Raw genomic sequence first — 25,285 nt, forward strand, 5'->3', positions numbered from 1 at the left:
CATTTTGTGCATTCCACTGAGATTTCTCAAAGCCACACAGACTGGCCCATGTCAGATGAAATGTAACATCGTTCCCTGGACTCACTGGACTGAGGAAATGAAGGGGAATGATATGCTCCACTGTTCAATTTTCACTGACACTGATTATATTTTGATGAAACTTTATGGAATGATGCATCTCATTTCTGAGTTCTGCCATTTTCCCCTCAGCCTGCAGTGTGTAATCAAGAAACATGAGGTAACATGAAGCTAATTTACGAGTTTTTGCTCCATTACAACTCTGCATCATTCATGGGGGATGACGTCTGTTTATTTGTAAAGTTATAGGCCTCCTTGATGAGGATGTTCAAATTTTAGCTAAGCCTCAGAAAGATGACTTTTGTAGAGGTTTAGAAGTGGAATATTAACATACCCTTGCTCTTAATGTAACACACCTGAGTGTGTGAGTATATGCATGTGTGTATACCTGTCTGTTTGTGTGTCTGCACATATGTGCGTGTTCACATGCCTGTACCCTGACATCAGCCTGTGCACAGTGCATGGATTTAGGATCCATGTACGTTCATCTCCGTGTCATATAGGCTTTCATGGCAGAATGTTTTGTGTGAGGAAGAAGAAAGAAAACACTTGACCACATATGGAAATCATTTGAGTACCTGATGCTGCATTCTTGCAGAATGCTGTGGTGTTAACATACAATTGGAAATGATTATTTCTGAGAACCCAAAGACACAGAAAAGCCTTGAGAGCATATAAGAGCAAGGTTAACATATTTCATAGCAGCATGGTTTAGTTAAGCTATAGCTGAGGCCTCTTGGTCTCATTTTGCTATGATTTTCTCATGTGATATACAGGCTTAGACCAAAAGAACTGAAGCAGTCCATTTTTAAGTTTTTCATTAAGTTTCCCAGCAAGGTCCCCTGGTCCCCTTACTAAATACGGCGGGCTCTCCAGGGGGCCTGGCTCCCACTACACTCAGAAACCCATCACCAAAAGTTCTTCCCTCTAATATGTGCCCTGATCCTAAGTCTGTGGAGCTATTTTGATGTAGCTAACAGCTATGAGTCAGTGATAAAGACCACTTTTTTAATCAAGCGTCAGTTTGGTGATATTACAGTACTTCTCTGAATCACTTCCCTAGCAGAGCAAATTGGATACCAACTGCCACTGTTGGTATACAAATTATTTACTAACCAATTAGTGCTATGTTTCTGGCTTGGACAAAGTACCAGTGGGCAAAAGGTTACATCAAATCCCTCTTCACTACAACTTGCTGGAAAAAAGATTTAGCATATAAAGCTACCTCATATGATTCAGGTTAAGGTTTTCATGTTGTGAGGATACACCCAGGCTAAACTGAACAGCTGCCAAGCCATCAAGGGGACTGTTTAGAGGAGGGAGGGAGGCAGTGGGGATATGGCCCTGCACTGTTTAACAGCAACTGGAAAGCAATAATTTTGTTAGTGAGAGCAGTGTCAACAAAGCCAACAAAGCATTATCACACTTTATCAATTGGATAAATATATTTCGCACTGAGTCAAGGACTGGTACCGTTCTGAGTTTGGCAAAACAGACACACATAAGTAAACATGAGGCACTAACACAATTACTTATCTAATACCTTGGCATAAATCCAAGAATTCCTCTATTACTCATGGCTGGATTTCATAAATACCTGGAAGCTATTGTAATATCCACGTGTGTTTGTCAACCATAATTATGGCATATGACAAAAAGAAAAGGGGAGCATACATCTGCACAGTATTAAAACAAATCTAGCGCTGTGGCTACACCACTACGCACCAATTAAGCATTAAGTGCGAGTATACAAAGATTAACGTCTCACCACAGTGCACATGTGTAACTGCAATAGTTATGTACAGACTGTGTGTGCGTGTTGTCCAGATCAGATCATGGGAACCCTCCTACGGGGGATGTTAAGGCTTCCTATGCAAATTATGAGTCCCTTTAATACTTTGAGAGAAGTAGGCAGCTGAAATGGAAATACAGCTTAGTCTGTGAGGAAATGAATACACCGTGTTAGGAAGTTGGATTTGAAGGGACTTAGTGATGCTGGACTCACATGAAAGGTATGTTTGATGCCCTGGGCCAGCTTCTCTGTCTTGATCTTCCAGATCACTGGTTGCGGGGAGTTGAGAACGAAGACCAGGGGCTTCTGGTGGAGAAGCAAAGACTGGATGGGCTTCAGATGCAGCTCCACCTAGTAAGACAACCATACAGAAACAAACAGAGGATCAGACTTATGAATACCTGGTGCAAATACAACAATATTGGCATATTGAGGAAGAGATCAGGGCAGAGTCATAGAAAAATACACCAGTCACGACAAGATCCAACGCAGTACATCAGACCGGATCATAACATTTTCACACAGCGTTATGCAAAGCTAATTTGTGCAAGTTTATTCAATATTATCAAAACACTGTGGGATACACAGTTGCTATCACAGTGTAATTACAGAGCTCTAACATTGCAGAATGTTGTTCTTTATCAGACTTTCTTGTTGTTTACGCACTCACTGCGCTGATATACTCACAAAGACAGCATGCTGTTTTTCCCTAAAAGGCACTTGCTTAGCTCTGATATGTTGTCTCAGCGGGATCTGAACTTTTGCACACTGGGGTCTTTGTTAGCCAAGAAAAAAGTAAGTGGCGGGTCGCTGTTACCATCTCCACAGCATGCAACTATGCCTTTGGTTCTCAGGCTGCCATTAAAATAGATTTTCACAGTCTGTTAGTGAAATGAGGAGAACAAACCTCGCTCCTTTGGGGCCTAAACTCTTGTATTCTTGTCTCCTGTGTTAGCTGTGTCTGGACCCACTGGACCAAATCTAGTCAGGTGATTTACGGCCTGGGCAAGCACTGAGTCCAAACTCACCTCCAGCTTAGCAGGGATTCAGCCCTTCATCATCTTGACAAACAAGCATTACTGCAAGCATTACTATCACCACTATCTGATTGAAGGCTACTTGCGGGAAAGCACTGGCATTACACAAATTTACTTCGGCACAGGTGGAAATTTTCTAATACTCTACCAACGCAGGCTCTGATGAAAACTGATACTCTAGAAGGTGCGACAATCTGTCTAACACTCTTCTTTAACTTCTTTCTCTCTATTCTTTTTGAGTTTATTCCCAGCCTAATTATATTAGTCCCTTCCTGTGTGTGACTTTTAAAAGCTTGTAAATTACTAATTCAAGCCACAAGGATTTGTGTCTGAGTCAAATTATCTGATTTTACAGTCCCTAACTTAATCAGACATGGCTTGTGAAAACACTGGTTTCATCTATTCACAGGTAGTGCAGTTAAATCCAATTTGACAATAAAGAGTCTATCTATATTCACAATTGGCAGCTGTGAAAAATGAGAACACATACACGATATGGTTGCAAATTGCAATACTATAGAAACGAGTTCCATAACAGCAGTTGAAGCCAAAAAATTACAATGGAAAAATTCATGCCTACTAGATATGGTTGTATGTGTCATCAGCACTGAGATCCTTATCATATAAAGGAAGCTTTCGGGTGTAATGCTATAACCGTTACACTCTTGATTTCTAAACAGTAACTATTAAGCATATTTATAAACAACAGCATATTCATTCAGACTGCTCTGTATAGGCATAAAGTAAACTATAACAGCTAGACTGTTATGGATACTGAACCAGACTAAATATTAAAATAGGACAAGGCCTGAATGTATGCACACAGACATACACACATGTTTTACCAAGTCAGTTTGAGGCAATACTTCAGTCTGCCTTACAGAGATAAGTTCTACCCAGGAAAGTGTCCTGTTTATCCACTAAAATGATGTGAAAAGCATGCAAAGTATGTGACAAATACTCTGCATTCACAATTTTGTCTCTGTGATGCTATATGAAGCCAGGGGACAAGAACAAGACACTGGCAGTTGAAAACAGAAACTGAGCATGAAGCATCAAAGCCTAATAATCAGACTTCCACAGATCTAAATCCTGGAGAAGAGCAACACAAATGAGAGTGTTTAGTGATGTGGTCCGTAAAAGTGCTGCAAAAATCATTAAAAAGGCCCTTTGAGGGAACCAAATGGAAGAAATTACTGAACACTTATCTATGAGGCAAACTGGCTAGTGCTCCAAACAAACAGATCAGTACATCTCACTGCACTTTCTGCTCCCTCTACGCTCTCTCTCTCTCTGTACTATTTTTTTTTTTTTTTTTTTACATGCTTGCCTCCCCCTCAGTCCAGACTCTGGAAAAAGCCTGTGCATCGCTCCTCTGAGAATAACAACAACCAAGATATAATCATACCTGGCCTGGCTTTGAGGCCCTGGCTTTGCAAGATGGAAGAGGGAGGCAGGACAAGAATAAGAAAGAGAGAGAGAGAGAGCGTTGTAAAAGATGAAGAATTTTAGACCCAGACAGAAACATTTCCAGAAGACGTGAGTCACCTGAAAACACAGGCATAAACAGATTTGTGGGGAGACGAAAGGCAAAAGAGGCACCGAGAGTGAAAAAGGGAAAACAGTCGTAATTACTATTACGGCATCCGTTACTATTAATCCTTCAGCGAGCAAATGATGACATTCCAATCTATATCAGCTTCTGGCCAGAGCTGATATGCACATGTGTGTGTGTGTGTGTGATGTGCAATGCTCAACAGCAGCTGGTGTTCATCTCTGCCCACAGACTTGCTGTCATGAGGTTTGCGGCATTGCCGTGGCAACAGGGCAGCGCTGTGGTGCCTAGAGCAACAGACCAAGGCGCACAGGCTGGGTGTGGAGAGTCGTGGCTCCAAAACACCAGGCATCAAAGTACCTCTAATTGTGTTCACAAAGGATCAGGTGGCGCTGAGTTGCCCCTGGTGCAGCTACCTTCAGAGGAGCCTGTGGAGAGAGTCTGCTGTGGTGGGGGCAAGCCTGATTGATTATCAGGAGGCTGGTACAGGGATTTGGGACTCTAGTGTCCATTACAGTTACAGGGCACATTTGCCAGTGACCAGGGATGGAGGAGTGTTGGAAGCTTGTCTAGACCTATCACGTTACTGAAATAAAACTCCACACAGGGGACGACAGCTGTAGCAGGCTAAGTGAGGCCAGTCAGAGAGCATACCATTACTGGTTGTAGCATGTGTAAACAATGGAAATATGCTTGTTAAGAGAAAAAAAAAAAAAGAGAGAGAGAGAGAAGCAGAAGAAGACAAAGCACACCTCCAACTTAAATCTCCAGATCATGCTGAACAACAAACACAATCTTAAGCGGATGGAATCTGAACTGAAAAATCATAAACAGTTATTTCAGTGTAACAATGTACAGCATGCCCAGATTTAGAGCACAGTGTGTGCCTGGGAGACGGTAATTGCAGTGGGTGATTCCAAGCATTTGGCCTGTATGGAGCATGCGATTGCGATTTCATGACCTTTCAGGCCTGAGTAAATTACACATAGTTTTGAGTGTGCTTCATAAACACAGTGCATCAGAGCTGTAATGTAATCCTTTCATAACTGCATAGGTCCGGGTCGAATATTGTGCCCAGCAATGTAACAAGCAGTCCCACTTCAGGCAGAGCTTACACTGTGTTGCTCAGTACTCTTACAGGAAAAGGGAGTTTCCTTTATTGACAGAGCTGATTAAGTGCCTCACTACCCTTGGTGACTCAGAGAAAACTCAAAACATCCTTTAATTAGCCAAAAAGTAAAACTAATCTATGAATACACTCTCCCTCCCACGAAATAATCTACTACAGAAAGGCAGAACATTGTACAGCATCAGCAGAAATATATCTGCGTAACAAAAAGGACCATCTTGCATTGTTTGCCTCTTTTAAAAAGCAGTCGATAACAGTTGACATGGATTAATATCCTGTACACAAATGACAGAAAAACTTCAACTTAAAATATTACTCTGGCCTGGATAAGCAAGTTTCTACATGCTGAGCCTTGGAACAAAGTCACTTATGGCACAGCAAAAAGGACTGGCTGAGAACTGAGAAAGCCAGGGTGCAAGAGAAGAAAGGAACACTGCCTGGGACCAATCACACAGTTTTATCTGACGTATGTTTGTCAAATCATGTGCATGTGTGTCTTGTCTGCCTGGATCTTGGTTTTTTCTGGATCACTGCGCTGAGGGGGAGGCTCTGTGCAGGGAGAGAAAGTCAAATAGTCGAGACAGAGGAGGTAAGGGATGAGGGGGCAGAGTGAAACCTGTTGACTGCTCTTATCAGCGCCACCCACTGATCTGGGTGTGATGGGGACACTACCTGGAGCCTTGCCCCAGAGCTGTGATGGTAATCAGTCTGCACACAGCGCCTTGCCACACTGCAAGAGGGCAGCCTGAAAAGACGTGAGAGGGAGACAGGGCCTCTGGATAGCAATCTTGCAGCGATAAGGCAGAATGGCAGGAGGTGCTCTAGAAAATAACACCAAGTCAAAGATGGCGGGTGGGGGGCTGCAGAGCAGATCCTACGATAAAAAGTCAAAGTGGATGGGGTCCTCCTAACAAGTCTCTGCCTTTAAACACAAAATGCATTCACATCAGGGCAGTCATGGCATAAAACATATTCAGTATAATGCCATATACCAATAAACTGTAGAAAATACGTATTTACTTAATCTTGGTTAACAGTCAGTCTCTAAACTGTTTGTATAACATCTGATAACATCCTAAGGACACAGAAATGGCCTAAAGTAGGTACAGGAAAAAAAGGGTGTTGGCTTTCTGTATGTGTGTGTGTGTGTGTGTGTGTGTCTGGATTCTGCCTTTTGTCCATAAGCTTGACTCATATCTGACGCTGCTGTACTCCTGCCAGCTGTTTGCGCCTGGTGAGCTCTCCAGCTAGTCACTCACACAGACAAAGATATCTGCAAATTCCAGCTGATAAAGCAATCATCTGCTCTGCCTCACCCTGATTCAGAGCCAAGAGCCTGCGTTTGATGTTTGCCTTTGGTAAACTGATTAGAGAAAGATGGCCTATTTGAGATATCACTGGTCCCTGTTGTTTGTTTTCAACCCGATCACTCAATTGTATGCCCAGGCAGGCACAAAGGGGACCTCAGTTTATCTCCAACTGTTACCAAATACTGATGTTTGTGTCTTAGAAAAATTAAGTGCTTGTTTTTGAGGAACAGACAACAGCGACATGGGAAACTACCAGTAGGAAAAAAGTTTCCCATAGTGCCATGTTCTCTATCAACAAAGATGTGGTGGGGGCTGGCTAGCAGGGTGTAAAAGGCCACTTTGGCATGTGACAGAGGGAGCATATGGGAAAATGGTCAAACTTGATACTTGATACTACTAATCAGAGCAGGGCAAGAGTAACAGAAATGAACACTTCAGATGAGGTCATTGTTTTGGTGGAGGGTAAATGGCAAAACACTAACACCTTTAGGGTCAAAATCCAACCCATGAAAAAAGGTTTTTTGCCCCAGAAACCCATGGGTATTAAAGCTTACAAGAAATATGAGCTGCAGGCTGAGTCTGTGATACAGCTCAGTGTGACTGTAACTCTGCTGCTGTTTTGCCTCTCCTTTCATTCACTCACTCTCTTACAGAATGGGACACTAATTTACAATAAAACTGCAAATTCAATTTTGTGCAGATATGCCAAAAAACAATTTTGCCATTATCTGAGAAGAGCATTACCGTCCCACACGCACGACCCTGGTAGTTAGAGGCTTTATTAGAGCCCGCCAGACCAGAGTGGTCACTTTATTAGTCCTATTGCAGGTTACTGCATTTCCAGTCTCCTGGCCTGGTCTGCCTCTCCTTAAGAAACCCAGATGGACGTGAGGGAAGAAAGCAACTCTGTTACTTTGATCAGAACCATTTCATAGCTGATGAATTTGTCACTCGTTAGTTCAGAAAGACAATAGTAAGAAATTATCTAGAAGCAAAGAATTACAGTCTAGTTGAGTCAGTGAGAGAATTTGTTGTTTTATGAAGACAGGCTGGTGTAACTGCGTTGTCTGTTTACTCTAGACCATGTAACAGTCTGTTGTTTACAGTTTATAGTTCAACTAACTAGAGTATGATGAAAAAACAGTACTTTTTAATTTGCTGGAAATCAGCCATAATATTGCATTGTCTTAAAAGAGTTTATGGGAGAAACAATGTGCTGCAGTGAGAAATTCTGATTGTAACCAAAACCGAGTAGGGAAAACTACCTGTGATACCTTTAATGTATGAAATGAGCCATGATCCAATCTCCTAAAACTTAATGTACTCTTTTAAAGTTGACCAATTTACTCTGCTCATTGCTGTGATTCTGACATTTCATTTAATTCTTCGACTAGATTGTCCTTGTTGGGATAAATATTATGTATATGAATATGTGAGTAGTGCTTATCTGAAACTCAACCAATCATGTTAATTCCGTAACATAATGTGGCCTCGGTTTTATTGTGTAAATGAAATTGATTGTTTATCATTATTTATTATTTTCCTTTTGCCATGGGTCAGTACAACAATAACGACTATGTAATCATTCACTGATGCAAAAACACTTAAGTACAAGCATGTAATTTTGAGGCGTGTGTAGCTTGAGTAAATCAATTTCAAGAAAGGGAATCTTTGCCATCACTAGATCAAATTGAAACCTATGATTTTTACTTCATTAGAGTCATATAGTAGCTGCAGAAACTTGTTATTTTTAAAGCGAAAGGCCCTGCAATTGAATCATAATAAAGTCATAAAAATCATATCCTTTAAAGGTTTGACTCAGAATTCAAAAGAAGCAATAGCAGAAAATGAAACTTGACCAGCTGTGCTTTACAGCATCAGAGTTGTAGTTCTATTTTTAATCCGGCAAAAACTGCAATAGCTTCACTTACGCAGAATTTAACACTGGTCTTATATTTCACCAGACTACTATTCTGAGTGCTATTGTGGGTATTTCAGCTTTTACTTGAATAAATGATTAACATACTTTCTGCATCTGGTCTGCTAATAAAACCTGACTTGGTAGTATTTGGTCACAGCGAGTCCTGTGAATGTGAGTGTGTGACTGTCAAAGCACTATGCACAGTCACTGCTGAGGTGTTCTGTTGCACTTAATAACTCAACTTTGGTGTGGAGATTGGCCAGGTGCCAAAATGTGTATTTTGAGTCAAGTCCAGCTGTGCATTTCTTTCTGTTATTGAAAGGATAAGCATTCAGACCCTCTGGTTAATAGCCATACAGAATGAGTTCACTGAAGCGGGCAGGAAACAATTCATTGCTCTCACTCTTTACTGGAGGCATGTGCAAACTGCTAGCTGTGGGTTTCACACACACATAGACGTGGGGTGGATGTGAAGCATGCTTGACACATTGCAGCTGTAGGATGTGTGTGTGTGTGCATGTTTGCAAATGGGCATGTGATTATACTTGTCTGTATCAGTGCACACATGCAATCTGTTTTGGTGACTTTGTTCCTCTACCTGGCAAAAGCCGTGCATTGCAGTCACTTAGTAAAAAAAGTCACTGCTGCAGATTATAAAAGAATCAGTTGCATGTTCTCAGGAAGCCCCTCAACTCAAACAGTGAGGGTCTGAATTAAGCTCTGCCAAAGTTTAGCCACAGGCACCTCTTGTGTGGCAGGCCATCGTTTAGACATCCAAATACAGTCTGTTCTGTGGCCCAGACACCACTTCCTCCTCCATCAGGAGAGAGGGAGAGGAGGACTCAGAACACTGACATAACCACGGACTGACCAGCCACCTCGGTGCTGACTTAGAAAATAAGCATAGGACACACTTTCCAAAGCAAACATCGGAAAAGACCCATTACCAAGAGTGAGATCAATTTGTATGCCGCCAACACTGACGACTCAAATGGACTCAAATATTCAAATTAGAAAGGCGACCTTAAAACATTCACAAATCTGAGGCTGGCTCAGATTCATCCAGTGAAAATAGTTTATGCATGGAGTTGTGATATCCACACTGCAAAAAAAAAAAAAAAAAAAATCTGTGGCTGTGGAATTCGAATCTATTCATAAATTTACTCAGCCTATGATTACAGTGACAGAGCACTATTACCACCCCCTTTTTCTCAGCAACAGCAATAATGTTGCATGGCAGCCACAGTGACTATCCACACCTGTGTGAGCTGTATCATGACAGCTCAAATACATGCAGGTCTGTGTTCGGAGAGGCATACAGGGTAAAGAGATAAAGCAGGGGCAATTTTTCTGTGCCACAGTTTGCTTCAGTGAAGTATGTGTGGGACATGGAAATGATCAAAAATGTGGAAAAGTGTGGAAAAAGCACAAACCATGATATTTACCTGGTGATGTGTAATTAGTGAATAACTACCATGATGGCCTCAGTCCATAAAATAATCACAACCCCACTGATAAGTGTATTATTTTTCTTTAAAAAATAAAATGCAATAAACTCTGCCAATAGTGTGACACAATTTTATTGAGATGAGATGTTTCTATTTAAAATGTTTATTTCGAGCCTTCATCAAGTCTGACTGGCTTAATGCTAGCCAAATGGTGAGGTTATTACCCCGATAATGTCATTTGTTTCCAGAAAAGCTCAAAACAAGTGCAACTGCATTGGAAATAAGAGACATTATCTCATCCCACTGGCAGATTTTTCACTTCTTTTTAAGGAAAACCAGATTGTAAGACTTAATGCTTAATTAAATGTTAATATGGGCAGATTAAATGGTAATATGGGTATTGCATTGTGAAGTACAAGTCTTAAGCACAGGTAACAGACTGAATGAGGAACCTGAGGCTTTAAAGAGCATCCTACCATCTGCTTGTAATCCATCACTTATAAATGATATTGGCCAGTACTGATACTGATATCATCTACTGGGTGGCTTAAAATGGGTTTCAGGTTCTCATGCGTCACTGAAGTGGTTCAAGGTGTTCTCAGGAAAATAAGGAACAATTTAATTAAAGTATTTGGCACAATGTTATCTTATTTCACAAACTTTTGTGTGAGTGAATCTGTGGCCAAAATGCAGCTGAATTTTGGGTTCCACTGCAAAAGCAAGTAAAGGGATAGTTCACCTGTTTTAGAGAATCTTATTTTTCTCATCCTCTTAGTGGTATTTAGGGTGGTAGTCCCAAATGGTAATTATTAGCCTGTCACAGGGTTGATAGCCCCTCAGTTAGATTTTGTTAAAATGACTAAATCCACTCAAACAAGGCTGCACAGCCCTTTTAAAATAGATTTAATATCTCTTTAAGCATTAAAAGTTTTGAGAACCACTGAGGTAGAGCATAGAGGAGCCTGTAATTCCCAGTATGGCTTAAGGGGTATATGCCACACATGGATTATCCCCTCCTTCAGTCACTGAAGATCAGGGCCAGTTTGTGTCCCTGAGCCCACACTCTGACGTACTGTATGCACTGTTGTTGAAGGCCAGATAAAAGCAGAAAGGAAGGGGCTGCTTGTGTCTGCAGAGGCCCCTCTGTGTGTCTCAGGTGGGAAGGCCATGGAGGACCAGAGTGGGCTGCATGCCCAAGTGTCCATTAAGGGGATCTTATCTAATCAGAGGGACGGACCTGCAGTCACAGAGCGAACTTCTGCAGGGCCACCTAATCTCTCCAACAGCCAGAGCGACCTTCCACAGCCAAGGCTGCAGAGAAGAGAACAGACTGCCTCCTCCACATAACTCCTCACGCAGGTGATGGGTTACACAAGGCCAGGCCAAGTGACCTGACCTGATGGATTTCACAGACCTTCTGAACTGAATGCTTCACTGTGCAGTATTCATAATGGTAACGCTATGAGGTGCTTTTTACTGAGCAAATTATTATGCATGTCTGTTGAGAAAGAAAATAAATGCAAGTTGGAAATGCCCCAAACCCAATACCACAGGAGATGTCATTAAAGCTCTCAAAACAAAATAAACTTATGTAATATCATAACTCAAAAGCTGAAAAGGATAGTTGACCTGTTTTCACGTGACTGTCTATTTCTTCTACTTCGCTCTATAGAATATTTCCACTCAGATCTGGCCCACTGTCACTCTCACAGTGGGCCAGGTGAAGTGAGGATCATTAACCTCATAATGGTACAACTGCATTTGTGCTGTCATCAAACTGGGCTGAAATAAGCATTATTAAAAACCTGTCCAAACCAAATGTGCATGTATGTTCATTTACTCTTTTTTTCCCCAAAGACTCCTTCATTTTTTTTATAAAGTAAGTAATCAGTATCCTTACATTGTGCACATACCACTTGGCCCTCACACATATTTCCGCCTCCACATTTCGCCTTCAGCTCAGATCTGAGCCAAAAAACACACAAAAACATGCATTAAACAGCACACAAGAGTCAGGCTTTACTCATCTCTTTGGGTGTTGCAGAAACAAGATAACCGAGCTGGCTGTGCACTAATAAACAATAACAACCTGGGCTACTAAGATTGCAGCTGAGCCAGCAGAAAGTTTCAGTCCAACCATCAGACGGTTCATTGTTCCACTTCATTAACAAAGTGTGTAAAGGAGTAATGATAGAGACAGAAAAATAGCACATTTGACAAGAATAACAAACACAAGCATGTGAAAACAATATAATTCAGAGCTAAAAAACCTTGCTATGGCCCTAATGTAACACACAGACTGACTGCTACAAACAGAATTACTTGACAGCATTATCAAACTATTATTTAGGAGGAGGAGGAGGAGAGAAGGAGAGTGAATAAATAAATGATTCAGACAGCCTAAGTGTCGTGTTAAGCACAACCTGTATAGCACCTAAAATATAGTAAGATTTCCATGCCTGCATATGTCTCCGGACAGGAAAGATCCTTGTTGTGTTTAGGTTAAAGATCCTCATCACCCTTTGTCCCGTGTGCACTAATCTCTCTCATAAGAAAGCCAAACAATTAGTTGGGGAAATACCTGAGGTTTGGAATGCACTAAGAAGGACAATCTTATCTGTCAGCAGCTGTAGACAAAACAGATGTTTTTTGTGGTGAATATCTCTCTGTGCCTTATCATAATCCACCTTGACACAAGTATATCTGTAGCTAGATGAAACACAGCGAGCCCTCTCCACCAAGACGGACACAGTTTCTGAGTGGTGGCAGCCATGACACCTGAAGGCCTCAGCGCTGAAAACTCCTCCTCTTTAAGTGTGACAGTTGTTTTAATGTGACAAAATCATAATTTGTTAGCACAGTATAGAGGCTACATCAAATAACTGACTGCACAAGATGGATAAACTGTGTTTTCTTATCTTCTATTATCTCATATTTGTCTAAAATTCCTTTGAAATCTCAAACGTAAAAGAGGAGACATGTAAACTAACTCTTTCCAGTCTCCTTGTAAATTCTGAAATTCTACGACAGTCAGGAGGTTTATGTGCACAAATACTTTCTGTGTTGTCTTATATCACACGTTTAAAGTTTATATATCATGTTAAAGAGGAGAATTTGTATTCTCAGATGATAAGAACCATGAAGTGCTTTCTTGCAATCTGAAGTCAGCCACTTGATCAAACACGTCTCCTCTACAGTTTATCAAGTGAGGTTAGCATGGAAGATTACAACGAAAGACAAATCTCTGTCATTGTTGTGATGGGAGAGATGTAGTATTTCTTTTCATGAAGTAAAGTGTTGTAACAGAGTCAAAAAAGTCCTACTGTTATTTACCTGCTGATGCAGCAAACTGGTACACACTGTGTGTCTGTATATGTGGCCTTGGCAATGCTTAAACCTGCATGAGCAGCAAAACTGCAATGGCACGTCTGTACATGCTGCTTTTCACACTGCCATGACTGAACCGAGTGGCAACTAGGGACCTTTCAAAATCCAGACACAGCATTTTCGTAGGCCGTTTACCCACGATTCATAGCAAAACTATGGCAAGTGGGAAGCCTTGCCATTTGATAGTGCAACATAACACGTAACAACAAGCAAGGGTTCTAAAATTGACATCAACCTCCGAAATACTAACAGGAGCTGCGCTGACAGTCTGAACAACCACATTAAAGAGCTTTGGTTAAAACAAATACGTGGTGGAAAAACTCTCACATACAACCACTGTAATGACTCAATAATTCCAGTCTTAGTTTCTCAAATGTTAGGTGAGAATGACCTGTTTGCTTACCAGGTTTCATTTAGTAACAGGACAGATTTATTTTACTGCATGTTGCAGAGTCTCCAACCACACTCTCCACTCCAGTGGAAGTTTAGAGTGTTTTGCTTCCTGGCTTTATCCTTCCTCTCTGCAAGACGGGGGAGGGAATGACTGTCATTATCTGTTACTGATTGCAATAGGGGCAAATGAGGGCAGTGGAACGATGCTGCAGATCTTCAACACTTTATCAGACTGAACAGGCAACTCAACTGAAGGTGAGGCAAGGCAGAACAGAGCAGAATGTCTTTGAATGAGTTGTTTTGTAAGGGCAATGCTGAAAAACAAATTCATAAGCACACGCTGAGGCAATATTCTGTGAAGATTCTCATAGCATAAATCAATTTATTGATAAGAGATGTGAGTTTATATTTTCGGATGCTTCTCTCCCATACTCAACATTTAAACAAAATTCTGAACTTGACTGCAGGTGAATAGAGTGGTGAAGTCCCGCCCACCCACTTCCGGTACATGGGTCCTCAAAAGCAAAAAATTATGAATGCAATCCAATGGGTAGATAAAAATTATTTTCTGGTCCCGTTTGAATTGTGCCATGGATTTCACATATGTTGTTTGTGATATTTAAAGATAATTTTTCACGCAAAGAAGACTACAATTTAGCGCGAAGAATATTAATAATGTTAGGTTTTGTGTGAGCCCGCTTTGTGAACTACAACTCTTCGCTGCTCTCGGTGCGAATGATATACGTCACCACTCGCACTGGAAGCCTACAACAGACATGGCGATTTCTCTGCTCCGCGCTGAGTTTTTGAGGTTCTGAGTTTTTTTCCGCCCGACGGTGGGGTCCACTCGCCCTCCCGCCCGGCCCGGCGCTCCGTCGGCCCTCGGAGACGCGGACAATCGGGAACAAAACACACCGGCATCTTGACTTGAATCTGGATGGAGGGAAACGGCGATGACGTGACGTCACACACGCGACACAGCATGTAGTCTTTCTAATTGTGTTTTCTCAACAGCATTTAACTGAACAATGGCGCAATAAACGGTCAAACTCTTGACATGAAAATTTGTTATTTAAGCCTATAAACAACATTTGACATTCTCTGTACACACAAATATCAACTTTGATGGAAAAGTCCTCCTTAAGAGTGGTGTTTCCCGTTTCTCTTGGTCTTCGGGTGCCATCAAGTGGGATCCCTCGTCGTAAACAGCCGCAAGTCCGTCACTGACCAATCAGCATTCATTAGCAAATGCTAGCGTGTTATGGCCAACAACAGCCCAAACTATAGGAAATCAAAAGGATATAAGTTCTCGCTAATTTCACTTTTAACCTATAATCCATACTGGACTTTCAGAAACTACAACAGTATTTGCGATTTTTCAACCATAAACAGGAGTAAGAGACAAATTTAGCCGTTTAGCTCCATAGAGCCCCATTCATTCTGCACTCGCCCGCGATCACCCCCAGTGGAATTACGGTGGAACTGCAACCAAGTTTGATACAACGGGGGTTAATGGAGAGTGGCAAGGCTCGTCGTAGACGGGCTCTCGCTAACATTAGCGCCCCTATAAATGCCGGCTAAAAAGTGTGTTTTAACGTTAGCTAGCACGTTAGCGTTAGCTTGGTAGTGTTGGCCGTGTTGCTAGGGACGCCTGCTTTCTGTTGACATCACATCGTGCCGTGAGTAAACCCAGGAGTTTTTCGGGGCTGCTCAGAGTCCCTACCCCGAGGCAGGGCCGTTTTTTAGCCCCTGTAAAGGTTCAGGAACTCTCTCCTTCGGGGTAGTTCCGGCGGTGGAGACACGCGACAACGGCCACGGCCCCATAAAATTACCCCGCTGTTCCTGCGGTGGAAACGGGCCTTATACTCCCTTCAGAGTTAGAATGGGGGCATAAATTATAGTTTCAGTTTAGTTGGCTTTGTCTAATGATGACTCACTTCTACTGGGGTTTTCACCGGTCCTTCAGAAGCTTGGCTCCTCAGGTTGATGATGTGGACCTCCTGAGGGAGGCTAGTGGTGCCCCTGCTCGCACAGCCTGACAGGACAGTGAAGCTCTTCTGCATGGCCTGAACGGGGTGTCCCATCCCCACTGGCAGCAACTCGCACGGGCTGCGAGACAACGGCCCTGCAGGAGGAAAAAAACGGAAGTAGTTAGCATCCAAATCTATGTATATGTCGCATCTCATTTGTAAGCACCTTCCTTTTTCAGCGTGAGCACCTTCTTTTGACTCTATAAAAAAGAGCCAGTGTTAAAGCAGAAAAAAAGGAATGGGCTATTTTCCCTCACAGCAACAGCTCTATAAAAAATCTTCTCTCTGAACAATGCAGCGCCAATCTGTCTGACCATCTATAGGCTGTGTTAGGTGTGAGACATATAATCAAGACAGCACAAAACACTCCAATTATATTCCCCTCCAGATATTTTCAGCCATTTTTATTGTCCTTAAATGGTCAAATTTGACCTTCTCTAATCACTTAGGAGGAGGAGAACCAGACTGTACACTTAAGTGCACTTGGTGCTGTAAAGCCCATAATTAACCATTAACTGTGGCCTTCAGTAGTTGCCTTGGAGACACAGACAGGCTCCTGGACAATTTGAGATGAAAAACCTGTCAACAAGGTCTACAGTAATGACCTGATTCACACTGTCCAACTCTCTACATGTCATACAGGTCAGCTCACTGCACAATCAACACAGCTAGAGCAGGCTTGTTTAAGGGGTATCACACAGCTGAACAAATGAGCAAACTAGCCAGCAAAACCTTTTCAGAAGATTCTTATAATATCAGAGGTGGCTTTTTCCCATTATCTATGAATGAGGAAAATAATATTCAGTGGTTCATAAACACATTTATCTTTTTTCAGACCTTAATTTGATTTAGTTTTTGGTGGTTACACCAATACATTTTTTTCCTCCTATTTCTTATCATGCTTGATTTGAAGATTGCTCTCTAGAGCTACAAGTCGGAAAAAAATAACCATGAAAATGTGCCTGTATATGTATTGAGTAGGGCTGTAGTTTGTTAGTCGACTGGTCAATTTATTGGACGATACGTTCTTGGTCGACCAAAATCTGATTGGTCGACTATTTGCCGTGTTAATTTTATCAGGAGTAAAGCACTAAATGCTAATGGGGGTGTTTTCAGAACACCCTGTTTCAAAGGTAACAGTCTGTCTTCATAACACCCCCTTGTTTTCACAATTTTGGATTAGCCCAACCCACTGGCGGAGATAGATAGGTAGGCCCATATGTTATGAATTGAAGAAAAAATTAGGCCTGGTTTTCCGAATATTTGCTTAACTAAGAACATTTAATGAATATTTAGTCCTCTACCATGTCAAAGACGTTGTCAGAGTGGCAGCATTTTACCAAAATAGATGGAAAAAAGTCAAATGCAAACTTTGCAAACAACAGTTTGCGTATTACAGCTCAACATACCATATCACCTAAAAACGGTAAGCTAACATGTCTGCGTTAGGTCAGTTTTGAGTATAAACATATCAGAATTGGCATATTTCAAAGTTTTAGTCTAATAATCGTTTTATAACTGCAAGCGCACACACTCGCGACGATGGCAGCTTGACATAGTACTATTTTCGGAAATCATAGACTATGATATTGCGTAGGTGCACGTGATGCAACGCTGTCAGAGCCAACCAACTCGAGTGTGTCATTCAGTGCAAAATAATTAGGTCAAAAATGATTTAATATACTGCAAATACTAGTTGTTTTTTGTTTATTTATAATTCATTTAGGCGGATGAGGCAACCAGGTAGGCTACTGCCCAGTTAATTAATCTAAAAATAGTAACTATTTTTTTTTTTTTTTTTTTTGCCCCCCAATTAGTCGACTTTTGGTCGAAATTTCAGGACTTCAGGCGACCAAGATTTTCTTGGGTTGTCTACAGCCCTAGTATTGAGGCGGTGAAGCAACATTTTTCCAAACATTTTGTGCAACGTCCCAAGAGATCAAGACCTGGAAATTGCAAAATTATATGAGATAACAAAATTATTTATTGATACATTTCGACACCGTCCAGACCACTGCAGTAACCCTGCATATTAGTCAGTGGCAGCAACACAAGATACAGGACAAAAACTGAGCATAATGCATAGGGGATCTCAACGGCTGAACAGTCTATAGACAATCTCTTATATAGCTTTGAAGTTTTGGGTTTAAATGAAACCAAGCCCTCCTCCCCTTCTCCTCGCCTCTCTTTACTAAACATTATCTGCTGGAATTAAGGCCACAATGGCTACATAAAACTTCAATGAAGAGACAATGCATAATCTGACTGATGCTAATTAGAAACAACTCACTTAACAGAAACGGTCTGATGGAGTCTGAACTAAATGTGCTCTCATTGCAAAATTAGCAAAGAGAGGTACTGTCCCTTATCCAGTCTCTGGTAGAGTCCCTCATTCAGTGACAGGGCAGCAGCAGCAGCCATGGCTATGATGCGTATAACTGTGACCACGCTCAATCAGTCAAGTGTAGCAGAGCTCAGCATGGTGAAAGTACACTAAAGCGCGGTCTGCTCGGCCTCTTTCTCTGTTTTGATCAGCTATACTGGAAAGCACAATTAACCCTAATGTAAAGTCCAGTGCTTTGTAAAAGTCTGGAGAGGCTGATCTAAACACAGATTGAGTCATGTTTATAAAATGGCACTTCAAATCCACATTTTCTCATGCACATTAGGGAACTTCCGTTACATCAGCCACAAGCTTTAAAGTGGTTACCAGCCTGTACCGCAACCTGAGATCTTCCTGTGGCGTAAAAATACTTTAATTTTTACATCACTGGATTATTGACTTGCACACACACACACACAATAACATACATATCTTGCATGAAGACGGAGAGGCACACAAACACAGCACTGCGGTTTGAGTGAGGTACAAAACAGCTCTTTTCCATTAGAACGTCATGTATCCCATGGGAATGTCTGTGGCCAGGTTTTTCGGGGAGGTCAGACCTTATACTCTACCCCACATCCCTGTGCCAGCCAAGGCCCGCTCACATTTCAAACACACACACTAAACACACAAAGGTTGCCAACAGCGATCAGATGGAACATTTGGAAATAATTAAAGTCAGAGTGAAAGACAGGGAGATAACAACTTTAAATTCTCCCCCAACTGACTCCAAAAACACTGGGCTGCTCCTCAACAGCAGGAGACAGGGGGAACATATTTTTTTTTGCTCCGAACACATGGCTATTGTTTTCTCTTCAGTGCTATACTATAAGCTTATGTTTGATCAGCATAAAGCCAAGATAATGTATGGTACCCCCCGCTCTCTGTTGTTGTGAGAAACACACAGATGCTTTATTGTTACCATTTGTCTCTTGAGACAGCTCCTCAGCATTAGACAGATGCCTTAACCCTGACTCTGTATAGTCTCTCATTGCTTGTGAATTCACTCCTAGCCCATAGAGATTGCTCTTCGCCCTTAATGGGTGCATACATTAAGACAATGACAATTTCTAGCTGCGGCAGTAAAAAAGGGGCAGGATTTAATGGTAAAACCTGGTTGTGGTGCATCAGTGTTTCAACCCCTGCCCTCCCCCTTTCCCTTTTCCTCCCCAAGGACTACAGCCCAGTCCCTCTCTAACCAAAGTCATCACGCCTCACTCCACCAAACACGTCTGAGGGCACTCAAACTCACTTTTTCCCCCCACACACACACGGGGTTGTGGAATAACAAACATCAGCCAGACAAACAGAGAGAAATGAGTTCTTTCTCTGGGAGACTGCCAAAAGATTACAATACTTGTTTGGCAGTGATATGATTTTCTTTATTTAACTGCTGAAAAACAGACAACAGACAATAGAGGTCGATACGAGAGAGACAATACCACATACATAGACATCAGCAGAAGGAAACACATTATTAAATAAATAAAATTGAACTATGTAAATGGGAAACAAAAATGAAGTCTAAAAAAATAAGCACAGTTGGTGTGCTTGTGGCATGGCTGTTTAGTGTGAATTTTTAAATCAAAATACTGATTCAGAATAACATGCCGTCATTAGAGCTTTCAGTGTTTACTTTACTGGATCAGGTGCAGAAAAGGTCTCAAAGATACCATTTACTACAAATGACCAAACCATGAGATGTATTTTCAACAGGATAAATTATGTCTATAATAAGTCTAAGGAAACTTAACTCGCTAAAAATGTTCAATGTGAAAAACCAAAAAGATTTAAACATTCACTGGTCATTAATTTTTTTCTTTCAAGTTGAAGCCCACTGAATTTTAAACCCATCACATATGCTATTACCATCAGTAACCTCCAAGGACATGGAGAAAAAAGAAGGTTATGGGGGGAAAAAAACTTGCATCTGTTGGCCTTGCCACAGCTTTGTGTCTTCTGTCACCTTGTCTGTCTGCCTGTTTCCCCGCTTTCCTCAACCATGCCTCTCTCCCCCCTCCACTCTCAAGCCATCTTTCTGTTTCCTTGGTCAGCAATGAAGCACAGAGACGTCCTGTCCAGCTGCTGCTTGTGCCTCTCGCTGGCCAGGCTGAACGCCCACAGCAGAGGAATGAGAGAGGCTGTTGTTCGCTGTGCCTGAAAAACAAATCCAGCCAGAGCCCACCAGACACTCTACAGACTGCTCTGCAGACACCTCCTCAACTCAACAGATACAGCAATATCTGATGGTAAATGTGATACTCCAGCTGTAAGAATAATCTCTCACATATGTGAAGCCTCCTCTGATGAGATAATAAACAATGAAAAACCTGGAATAGCAGCTATATACAAAATGCATGACAGAGACTGTAGACTTAACTATTATTTGCTTGGAAATATGGAGGGAAAAATTTTCTAATCCTGCTTGATTAAAGCTTTAGGCAATGTTGCACATTGCCAGCCCGATGGCAGTGAGAAGTAACTGCTTGAAATTTTTAGGATTACACTTCCCTGAAGCAATACAGTATACTGTCACAAAACTGCACATAAAACACTTCCTTTGACAAGCCTGGCTGCTCTATAGTGACCTTTACCAAAGGCTATCATTACGAGAAAAGACACAAAAGATCTAAAATTGGTGAGTCCAGCTTTCTCTGGATGGAGAGCTCACTCTTAAGTTCTGATTCATCATTTCCTGTACATGGAGAAGATTTCCTGACAGTGGCTATATCCAGTGCCAGAATTTCATTTGGGAAAATATTACAAATCTATGGTGTGTCCTAAGGGGGGGGGGGGTTCTTCTCTACTGCAACCCTACTTCATGATTAACCTCTTTAACTATGCTGGTCCAATCGGTCGAAATGTCATTTCAAATGTACCTTGCTTTGTTCAATTCAAGAACACAGACATACTTTATTTTAACTTCTAGTAGAGATCCCATGGTTTCCGAGACACCAAATATGTCCCGTCAACAAGACATCTAGATATTTTCAATTTGAGTTAATGATGCTGCCATGAAACAATGGCATCTTCAGTTTTGATGTTTCACTCAATGTCAGCATGTTATAGCTCCATAAGGTGTTGTTGCAAACAGCAGCTATATGTGTCATTGTTATGCTGTATATAAAAATACTTAACTTTGAGGATGAAATTTAAGGGGAACAATTATTTAAGAGGTTAAGGCTGATAAGACAGACTTATTTATGGGAAGAGTTCAGACTCTTTGTGAAAGCACACACATGTCATGGCATGCTCCTGATCTGGCCAAACTGATTCAACATCAGCATCTGATCATCACTGACTAACAGCAAGAGACAGCAGTAAAAGAAAAGGACGAGCAAAAAGCAAGGCCCACTGAGAAAAAACAGTGCTCTCTCACTACGACAGGACAAACTTAAACACATTTATCAAAGATGATTTTCTTAAGTTTTGGCACATGAATTCTCCAGCAAGTTGAGACGCACATGCTGCTTTCACCGGCTGCTGAAAGTCATAAAGTGTGCAGGGTGAGTAATTTACCTTCATTACGATTCATGTCACTGAAACGTAACTTTCAAAAAGCTGCAGTTTCACAAGCCAAGTCCCGAGAATAACTTGACAAGATCAAGCCTCCCACATGGCCGTAACAGAAAAAAATGGATGAAAACTTGTCTTCAACAGTATTCCAGCCCTTACAAAGACAAAAGGACTGTCTTTAGATATGAGTCAATATATGTTATCAGAACAGGTGTGCCAGCAGCTGGCAAGTATGACAAATGTATATCGGTTAAAAAAAACCACATGCAAATATGAGTTAGTAGACTGTGGTTTTTAGAGGGAAAGTGAGACACATGGGGAACCTTTCTGATGGAAAATATCAGACTGATTCAAATGAAGAATTCTCAGTAGCACCTCAGAAAAACCCTCTAACTGTGGGCAGACGCATGTGGCACATTAGGGCATTTGTGCCAAGTGCCTACAGGTCTTTAAGGTTGTGGCTTGAGTGTAGGCTGCTGTGTGTTTCATTTTCTAGAAATGCTACTCAATATCTGGTAAAGGCAACTATTAAGACAAGTCCTCTCAGTGTTTTCAAACACAAAAAAGACGCTGTAAAAAATATGCACATCTGTATGCACATCTGTATCTTAAGACAATTTAGCTTAGGTGCATTAGTGGGCGAAAATAAGCAGCAACACTATAAATGCATAATTGTGCACAGTTGTCACCACATCCCTGCTTTTACATGCAATAAATTTCAATGCAGTCACACAGAGTAAGACTCAACTCTTTACTTTCAAATACTTGGATATCATTGTTTCATTATGCATCACTTAAGTTTTTGATTCCTGTAAATGATGTCAATCCCTGCATTGTACACAGCCGGGACTAATAATGACTTATGAAAATGCGGAAACGGCATGAGTATGAAAAAAATAAAATCACAGGTTGGCATGCACCTAACCCTATTTCTGCTCCCCTTTGACACCCATTTTGTCCCTGTTTCACGCTGTCCTACTATGCCCACGTACTAGAATGTGTTTATTTCTCTGGTTATGCCTTTTTGGGGGATTAGCACCAGATATACACACACTTATTCTAACAGCTACACTGGATATGACATCACAAGACAGCGCACAATGAATTTATTTTCCATGAGATGATATTGTTTTTATTATGATACATTCAGAAAGTACATTCAGGCCTGATCACGATAGTATAAGTGGTAAAACAGGAAGTGAGCCAAGTAAATCCAAATGTTATTCAAGTAAAATGAGACTGTATAAATGTTCTGAGAGCCAACCCCCTTTTGACGCAGTGCAGTCGATTTAAACAGACTGAGATCCAGGCAGTGATGTCACATCATTTTCTTTTAGAAAAATAAGGCATGTAATTTCAGCATTGATTTAAGTGCTAATATCTCTCCCAGTTATGTTGGTGCAATCCAGCAGACTACAACAAACTTATTGTGTGTGATAAAGTGAAGTGTAAGTGAGTCTGCAGATGAGCCCCCTTCTCCTTTTCTTACCCTTCACCAGATTTTATACTCTGGCAAGGCTCTTCTGACTTCCACAAGTACATGATCACATTATATTTAAAAGTATAAAAACTGAACGTCATATAAATTCACATTAGACAGGTTTTTGGGTGCTGTGAAGTTTTAAAATATGATTTGTAAGTTTCAGTTATTTAAGAGTTTAAGAGCCAGTTATTTTAAAGTAAAAGGAGCCACACACCTTCCAGGAAGATAAGCACATTAAAATCTGGCAAAAGTAGGGCTACTGCGATAAACCCATACTGATAACCTTGATATTTTAAAAAAACAAAACAAAATAAACAATGTCAAAGTTGAATTTTACTGATAGCTATATTTGTTTTTCAAATTTTCTATAGATATTGCAATAATATTGTTATTGTGAATTCTTTTTGCCATGATAATCATGCAGTGAAAATCTGATATCGTGGCAGCCCTAAGCAAAATGTTTGCCAAAAACTTAGGTGAGATTTGATGGGAGGGGAAATCACAAAAATTTCAGGAGATCTGATGCCATCTAATGCAAGTAAGCAGAATAAAAAACACAAAAAGGAGGGCCTGGAGCTGTAGCCCCAAATGCTTTATGTCTGCACTTTGCACATGCAGCACTGCAGTTTAAAAGTTAATACGATGCTGTCATGCAAGCTGATGTCACATTATCACACACTGTGAAACAGTCAGATCTTTTTATTTTTAGAGCAGCCAAAGCAAATCTACACGATCACAGACTGCACACTGTATGTGCCAGTGATCTCTTGGACCAAATAACCTCTCCACCGTTATGACAGACGGGACAGTAAAAGAGAAGAAAATAAAGAAGAAAATAAAGAAGTTCAAGAAAGTCAGAGGAACCATGCATGTATAGCATGTCTACCCAGGAAGTCGTGAAAATCTTTATTACAAAGAATTTGACAAACCTTTATTTGCCAGCTGTTGAACTTAATGACCAAATTTCCCAGCTTGCATAACAGCCCAGCTTGCGTGAAATCCAAAGTCTCGCTTAGTTTCACCTTTACAGATGCTGTAACAGTCAGGGTACAGAGATTAGTAGAAAGAGCTCATCATGTAGTTCACTGCTCCTCGGGTGGAGTTATCATAGTGACTTCATGGTCTCTTAATAACACAATGATTTGTTTATACAGTTTTAGAAGTTTGTGAAACACTAAGTAACACCAAATTTTTCAATATTAAATTACAAATCTGTCACACGGGTGTCTCTGTGTAGGTCTAAGATAGATTAGACTGCACAAAAGCAGCTGCCTCTCTGCTCTCTTCTTTCTTGTAAATTGCAAATCTTACTGGAGATAAACGCCTGTGGTTCCCAGGAACGCACTTTGTTGCCCCTTCACAGTTGGCATTGTGCCAGGGTTTGGGCACAGGAAGTGATGTCAGTCCATGTGCCAGTTAGGGACAAATCTGATATTCCCACCAAGTCATTTCCGAAGAGAAACAAACAGAACCTTCCCCATGTGCGCACACACACATCCTCACGTGTCTTGCTCCCAGTATCCTTCAGCGAGCAGGGGTAAATGTGTTTCTTCTGATGGATATGGTTGTCATAGTAATGAAGATGATTTTATAAATGCCAACACGTTTCATAAAACAAGCAACGGCTCTCTTTATGAAAATACAATGGTGCAGCTGAAGAAATAATGAAACTTGTTTTGAAGACATTTGTTCAATTATACAAACACATGATGAGGCAGAGTTGATTATTAAAAATACACGTCACATGAAGGGGACACATGGGGCTGCTGTGTTAATATGTCTGCTTCCAACCTGAGGTATCCTGATTCCCATATGAAGCA

The 25,285-nt window shown here is 41.1% G+C and overlaps 1 protein-coding gene across 3 annotated transcripts in view; it reads right to left on the minus strand.

The window, feature by feature from the left end:
• Positions 1–25,285, minus strand: part of tgfbr3 (transforming growth factor, beta receptor III) — a 75,497-nt gene that overhangs the window by 35,791 nt on the left and 14,421 nt on the right. For all 3 annotated transcript variants that reach the window (XM_030049171.1, XM_030049170.1, XM_030049169.1), the window contains exons 3-4: positions 15,988–16,175; positions 2,084–2,221 (exon numbers count right to left, since the gene is read on the minus strand). In XM_030049171.1, the coding sequence (XP_029905031.1) occupies positions 2,084–2,221; positions 15,988–16,175 (326 nt within the window). The remainder of the gene's footprint in view (positions 1–2,083; positions 2,222–15,987; positions 16,176–25,285) is intronic.

The sequence above is a fragment of the Myripristis murdjan genome, chromosome 4 (genome assembly GCF_902150065.1).
Source record: "Myripristis murdjan chromosome 4, fMyrMur1.1, whole genome shotgun sequence".
Classification (NCBI taxonomy): Eukaryota; Metazoa; Chordata; class Actinopteri; order Holocentriformes; family Holocentridae; genus Myripristis; species Myripristis murdjan.